General features: G+C 44.8%; 2 protein-coding genes across 2 annotated transcripts; both read right to left on the bottom strand.

Moving 5' to 3' along the window:
- Positions 1–1,888: 1,888 nt before the first annotated feature.
- Positions 1,889–4,386, bottom strand: LOC110012429 (uncharacterized). Its single transcript, XM_020696044.2, has 3 exons — positions 3,082–4,386; positions 2,378–2,516; positions 1,889–2,229 (listed from the first exon to the last, which is right to left on the bottom strand). Exons 1-3 carry the CDS (start codon positions 4,384–4,386, stop codon positions 1,889–1,891), a joined length of 1,785 nt encoding a protein of 594 aa, XP_020551703.2.
- A 567-nt stretch (positions 4,387–4,953) lies between these two features.
- On the bottom strand, positions 4,954–5,607 carry LOC148787706 (uncharacterized). Its single transcript, XM_088881335.1, has one exon. The coding sequence runs from the start codon at positions 5,605–5,607 to the stop codon at positions 4,954–4,956; it is 654 nt and encodes a 217-aa protein (XP_088737461.1).
- Between the last annotated feature and the right edge of the window lie 946 nt (positions 5,608–6,553).

Here is a 6,553-nt window from a genome sequence, read left to right as displayed (position 1 = left end):
GGTGACCTGCTGTTCTGTTTCTAAGCCCTTTTATCCATCGATGGTCGATAACTCTTTTTCTTTCTTTACAGACGATATGGTTAACCAGGCCTGCCTTACTCAACGAATTCGCGCTGCTTAAGCTAGGGCTGCGGCTCAAGCCAATCCACTTCTGTCGCTCCTCCTTCGGTTGCTTCGACCTAGCCGGGGCCCGACCATTCATCTGTTCCCGTAAGCAACGTTCCCCAGGATAGGGCCTTGATCGAGGTGCGGAGTGAGGAGACTATATCCCGTGGTTTGGTAGGGGATGCGCCAATTGCCGAGTTATCTCCTGCTCGCTCGCAGGCAGGTGAATCAAGCCCATACGATTTGGCAGGTCGCAAACAGGAGAATACGACCAAATACAGGAGATCGATCTCTACCTTTTCGAGGCAATCCGCCGATGCATGTAGCTCACAATGAGGAGATCCGGAACATGGAGCGTTTTGGGGAGGTCGTGGAGTGTTGGAAGAAGGCTCGAGAAGATCTGCGTTCTCCCCATCATCTATCTGCCCAATTGCGGGGAGAGAAGTTGGTACTTGATTGGAAGATTTCTTCCAATAGTACACAGTCTTAAACACCCAATCAGGTCAGGACTCTTGGGAATTCTACAATGCTAGTTGCCCTCCAAGGGACCAGGCCGCCTTGCTTTAAACGTCGTTCACCCCTCTCGAGGAGCATGCTGCTCATTCCTTGATCCAGGTTAGGTCCCTTATATCCCGAATTCTAACTCCCTTTTCGATCTGTAGTTCTCTCACAATGTTCTGCAGGCTGCCTATTTTGTACGCGCACTTTCTTTGAAATGTGTTGGATTTCGGAGGAATCAGATTGTTGCCGAACATAGAAATCACGACCTTCAAGCTAAGATGGAGGAGTCCTCATCAAGGTCGCAAGATCTTGAAACCCGATTGGCATCTCTGGAAGCGAAGAACAAATAGTTAGAAGAAAAGATGGATTCGGAGATTGCGCAGGCCATGAATGCAGGGAAAGAGGCTGGCTTCTCTGCTGGACATGCTGCCGGGAAAATTGCAGGTGCTATTGAGGGTCGCAAGGAATTCTTGAAGTCCGAAGACTTCGCAGCTCAGATTCGTGGAGGCTCGTTACTAGGGAGCTCGCGATTTTATGAAGGCTCTTGCTTTCGAGTCTGCTTTGGAGATCAAGGCTGCAGACTATCTGATGCAAGGTTTCGAACGTTGCAAGGCTCAAGTGACTACCCTGAGTGGATTTGCTCCCGACTTCGATACCTCAAGATTGGATCCTGGCCTTGGTGGCGACCTTCAACCTTTCCCTGATAAAGACATTCCTCAGGCAGAAGAAGAAGATGAATTTGCTGCTTTATTAAATGAGATTGAAGACTAATATTCTTGTATATATGAATTTCGATCTTTGACTTGGGGAAATTTTCTATAACTTTGATGCTTTCACCTATGTCTGAATATTCAACTTGCCTTCTCAAAGCTTTGATAAGTTCATTCAACTCGTAGTTCTCTTTTTCTGATCGTGAGAGTTTGCTCGTTCTTATACATGGGTCCTTTTCGGATCAACTGATTTGCCAAGCAATAATGGGATCTTTTGCAGATCACTTGTTTGGTCAAAAATTCCCAAGATCTTTTTCAGATCCTTTTATAAAATTCATTCAAGGGAGGTCATTTTCAGATCGCTTTATAAAATTCCCTAAAAGGAGATCTTTTTCAGATAAAGTTTATGGATGGATCTTTTGCAGATCGCTTCATTAAATTCATAAAAATGGGGATCTTTTTCAGATCGATCTTATTTGTATACATTGATCTTTCTCAAATTGGTGTTATTCGAGCCTTTTTCAAGCATACATTCAAACGTAGAATTTTCTAAGGTTTTGTATATTCCACGGTCATGGTAGATCTTTGCCATATGTGTCCTGAAGCTTGTACATTCCCTGTTTCTTTATTTCGACCACTTTGTATGGCCCCTCCCATCCAGAGTCTAGTTTTCCCACATGCTTGGAAACTTCGACCCTTTTCAAAACTAGGTCACCTATTTGTAGCTCTCTCTTTCGCAATTTTTTGTCACTATTTCTCATTATCAGTCCTTTGTGGTGAAGCATTCTTGCAAATGCCTTCTCCCTTTTTTCTTCCACGGTGACAAGGTCGAAGGTTCTTGCTTCGCCATTGGTCGTGGGGTCGTAGGCAGCTACCCTTTGCGACTCCTCGCCTATTTCTGTAGGAATGATAGCTTCAGAACCATAAATTAGACAAAAAGAAGTCTCACTGGACCTTGGTGTGGTTCGATACGCCCACGACACTCCCGAGAGCTCCTCATCCCACGAATCCTTTGTTTTTAATCGAGACTTCAAGTGTTGAAGTATGATCCGGTTCGTTACTTCTGTTTGCCCGTTCACTTAGGGATGACCGACCACTGTGAAGTTCTACTGAACCCTTAACTCTTTGAACCAAGCTGTTATTTGCTTTCCCTGGAATTGCGTTCCGTTGTTGGATATTAAAATCCTTGGGATTCCGAATCTGCAGATAATATTCTTCCAAATGAAATCAATGATTGCCTTTTTAGATATTTTCGCGACCGCTTCGGCCTCGACCTACTTAGAGAAGTACTCGACCGCGACCACTATGAATTTTTTCTGAGTTTTTCCTGGGGGAAAAGGACCTAGGATGCCGATCCCCCATTAATCGAAAGGGTAGGTGACCTTGATTGGTTGCATAAGGGCGCTGGGGTGCATGTATCTGGGAGGCATATTTTTGGCAGTTTTCACATTTTTGAACGAATTCTTTTGTATCCTTCAGTATAGTAGGCCAGAAGTATCCTTGTCTTGTCAGCTTCTGCGCTAACAACTTTGCACCCAAGTGGTTGCCACAGCTGCCTTCGTGGACTTCCCTCATCACATATCTAGCTTGATCGTCGTCCAAGCACTTCAAAAGCGATCCTTCAATGGACCAGACCCAATTAAAGTGAACCGGATAGCTCTAAATTTCAGTTTTCTTGCTTGGGTCGGACTTCCTGGTAGTGTTCCGTCCTTAGGTATCTTGTAATCTCATCTTTCCATGAACATGGGGTTTCAACCGTATTTACCTCGTCCCCTTCTGAGATTGCTGGTCGATCTTTTACCATGATTGTTAACTTTTGGTTCCTAATTCCCGTCAAAAGTACTCTGAACTTCGACAACGCATCTACCCTATCATTTTCACTCATTGGGATTTTTTGGATCGAGCATGTCGTGAATCTTTGCATCAGAGATTTCGCCCTATTGCGATACATCATCATGGTCTTCTCTTTTGTTTCATAGCTCCCTTCGATCTGCATAGCTACTAACTGCGAATCTGTGTATACTTCCAAGGCTCTAGCTCCTGCCTCGTACGCTAGTTCCAGCCCCATGATCAGCGCTTCGTATTCTGCCTCGTTAGTGGTTGAGGATGAGAGCTTTGCAGCAATCTCTATCTCTACCCCCTTCGATCCTTGGATCAGTATCCCTGCTCCGCCATTACTTGCATTTGACGACCCGTCCACGTGTAACATCCAAGTGTTTTGCTCCGACGTCGACTCTCCAGACATCTCCATCACAAAGTCAACTAGGACTTGCGCTTTCTCTGACGTTCGGGTTTGATAATCAATGTCATATTCTCCTAGCTCAGTTGCCCATTTGACAAACCTTCCTGACACTTCTGGACGAGATAGTATACTCTTAAGGGGTTGATTTGTGAGTACGACGACCCTGTAGGACTGGAAGTACGATCGCAGCTTCCGAGTTGTAACTACAAGTGCCAATACCAATTTTTCGGTTGATGTGTATAATTTTTCCGCTCCTTGCAACATCTTACTAACGTAATAAACTGGGTTATGTATTTTCCTATCTTCTCTTACTAGTACGGAGCTAACTGCATTTTCTGAGACAACCAGGTATAGGTACAATGTATCTCCTGTCTTTGGGTTCGCTAACAACGATGGGGTTCTTAGATATTTCTTAAGTTCTTGGAACGCTTGTTCGCATTCCTCGGTCCACTTAAATTCCTTAGATTTTCTCAATATTTTGAAGAAATGTAAATTTCTATCTGCGGATCTAGAAATAAAATGATTTAAAGACGCGAGCTTACCAGCTAGCTTCTGAACATCCTTTATTGAGGCAGGTGATTTCAATTGCAAGATTGCTTCGATTTTTTCTGGGTTAGCCTCGATTCCACGACTGCTCACCATGTACCCAAGAAATTTACCGCCTCCGACCCTGAACGTGCATTTACTTGGGTTGAGCTTCATCCCATATTCTCTCATGATGGCGAAGGCGACCTCCAAATGCGACAAATGATCTTCTGGTCGCTGACTTTTGACGAGCATGTCATCCACATAAACTTCCATGGTCTTGCCAATATGGTTTCTTGACATCTTATTCACAAGTCTTTGGTAGGTTGCCCCTGAATTCTTTAACCCAAAGGGCATAACATTGTAGCAATAGATACCTTGTTCAGTGACAAATGATGTTTTACCTCTATCTTATGTCGCCATGTAGATCTAGTGATAGCCTTGGTAAGCGTCCATCATCGAAAAAAGTTCATAACCGGCTGTAGAGTCTATCAGAACGTCAATTCTTGTGAGTGGATAGGGATCTTTTGGGCACGCTTTGTTCAGATCGGTGAAATCGATGCACATTCTCCACTTTCCAGAGGATTTCGGGATAACTACCATATTGGATAACCAATCTGTGTATTGGACCTCTGAAATGTATTTTGCTTTCAACAATTTATTAACCTCGTCGTTAGTAATCCGATTCTTTTCGATCCCAAATGTCCTCTTCTTTTGCTGCACAGGTCGTGTTGAAGGTTCGACATTCAGGCGATGCACTATAACCTCCTGACTTATCCCTTTGAAATCTGACGGGTCCCAAGCAAACATGTCCACATTATTGCGGAGGAATGCGATCATATGCATTTCCAGATCCCTAGACATCCTTGATCATATTCTGGTGGTCCTCGACGGACCACCTCGTACCAGCTCTATTCCTTTATGCTCATCGATTGGTTCGATCCGTTCAGCTTCCTTTTCTATCTTTTGGTTTTCCCATTGTTCACCCGATTCTTCGATCTTCCTCCTCTTATCAGTCTCGCCCTTTTTCAAGGATAGATTATAGCATCTTCTCGCCTCCACTTGATCGCATGACACCTCTCCTATCCTGTTTGGTGTCGGGAACTTCATTTTTAGGTGAAAGGTAGAGACTATGGCCCTGAAAGAGTGTAGTCCAGGTCTACCTAGTATAACGTTATAAGCAAAAGGGGTGTCCACGGCAAGAAATTTTACCATAAGAGTCTTTCTTCTTGGCTCTTCGCCAATGGACACTGGTAAGTCGATCGTTCCCAATGACTCTACCTCGCTTCCTCCAAACCCGACTAGAGGAGTTTTCACAGGCGCTAACCTAACATCATCCAGTCCCATCTTTGACAGCACTTCCTTTCGTATGATGTCAGTCGGGCTTCCATTGTCTACTAGTACCTTGTGCACCGTGAAGTTAGCTATGTCCATCTTTATGACCATCGGGTCGTTCTCCAATCCGATCTTATCCCTTGCATCCTGATTGCTGAAGACGATCTCATGCTCCTGGGCTATATTCATCACTTGTCTATCTTTCATAGACCAGTAACTTCTCTCAAGTCTTTTTCGCGACCTCCTTGATTGCTCTGCCTCAGTTCCCCCTGCGATAGTGGTGTATAATGCCTTTCACAGGTGCATTCTCTCTGGTTCTCAGATCCCTGGTGTCATTCTCCCTTTCTTGTCTCCTCTCCTGGCCTCCTGGACCTGCTTCGATTGTTTCTATCCGGGGATTTCTAGCAACTTGATTCTTAAAGTAACCTTGGTGTACGAGTCTCTCGATCTCGTCCTTGAGCTGGTAGCATTCTTCTATGTCGTGGTCTTTCTCGCGATGGAATCTACAGTACTTGTTGGAGTACTTTTTTGCCAGAGTGAATCTTGTGTGTTTTGGCCATTTTAAGACGTCGGTCTTCTCGACCATCATTAGTGCCTTTGCTCGCGTCATATTCAAAGTGGTATAGTTTTGATACCTTTGTTGGTATGCTGGCTCCTTGCTTTAGTCGCGTCGTGGTCGGCGATCTGTCCGGTCCACCCCACTATTGTGACGCCTCGAGTCCCTTCCGCGATTCAAACTGATCCTCCGTTCCCCATCTTTCATGGCGTTCATCTCTTCTTCGTCGATGTACTTTTGGGCCACGCTCATGAGCTGCTCTACATCTGTTGGAGGGTGCCTAGCTAGTGCTGATGCAAACAGTCCTTTTCTCAATCCGTGAATGAGGATGCTGACCATCATGTCAATCCTCAAATCCTGCACTTCCAATGTCTCGTTATTAAATTTGCCCATGAAACTCTTCAGGGTTTCATTGTCGCGCTGGCGGATAGTGAATAAGTGGGTTGCAGATAGCTTCTGCTTCCATTTGCTCGCAAAGTGGAAAGTGAACTTCTGAATCAATTGCTCATGCGACTTTATGCTCCTGGGTGGCAGATTAGTAAACCACTCCTATGCCTTACCTGCCAAAGTAGTGACAAA

This window comes from Sesamum indicum, linkage group LG6 (assembly GCF_026168435.1).
Source record: "Sesamum indicum cultivar Baizhima isolate 11 linkage group LG6, ASM2616843v1, whole genome shotgun sequence".
NCBI classification, from domain to species: Eukaryota; Viridiplantae; Streptophyta; class Magnoliopsida; order Lamiales; family Pedaliaceae; genus Sesamum; species Sesamum indicum.
The sequence above is the reverse complement of the archived record's forward strand: the minus strand, read 5'-3'. Positions and strand labels throughout refer to the sequence as shown.

Excerpts from the sequence above, each read along its gene's own strand:
- LOC148787706 (XM_088881335.1), bottom strand. The coding sequence starts at position 5,607 with ATGAATATAGCCCAGGAGCATGAGATCGTCTTCAGCAATCAGGATGCA.
- LOC110012429 (XM_020696044.2), bottom strand. The coding sequence starts at position 4,386 with ATGTCAAGAAACCATATTGGCAAGACCATGGAAGTTTATGTGGATGAC. Across the intron at positions 2,517-3,081 it reads CAATCTCAGAAGGGGACGAG|ATTCGGAATCCCAAGGATTT; the intron begins GTAAATACGGTT and ends TATTATCTGCAG. Across the intron at positions 2,230-2,377 it reads AAGTGAACGGGCAAACAGAA|CTATCATTCCTACAGAAATA; the intron begins GTAACGAACCGG and ends ATGGTTCTGAAG.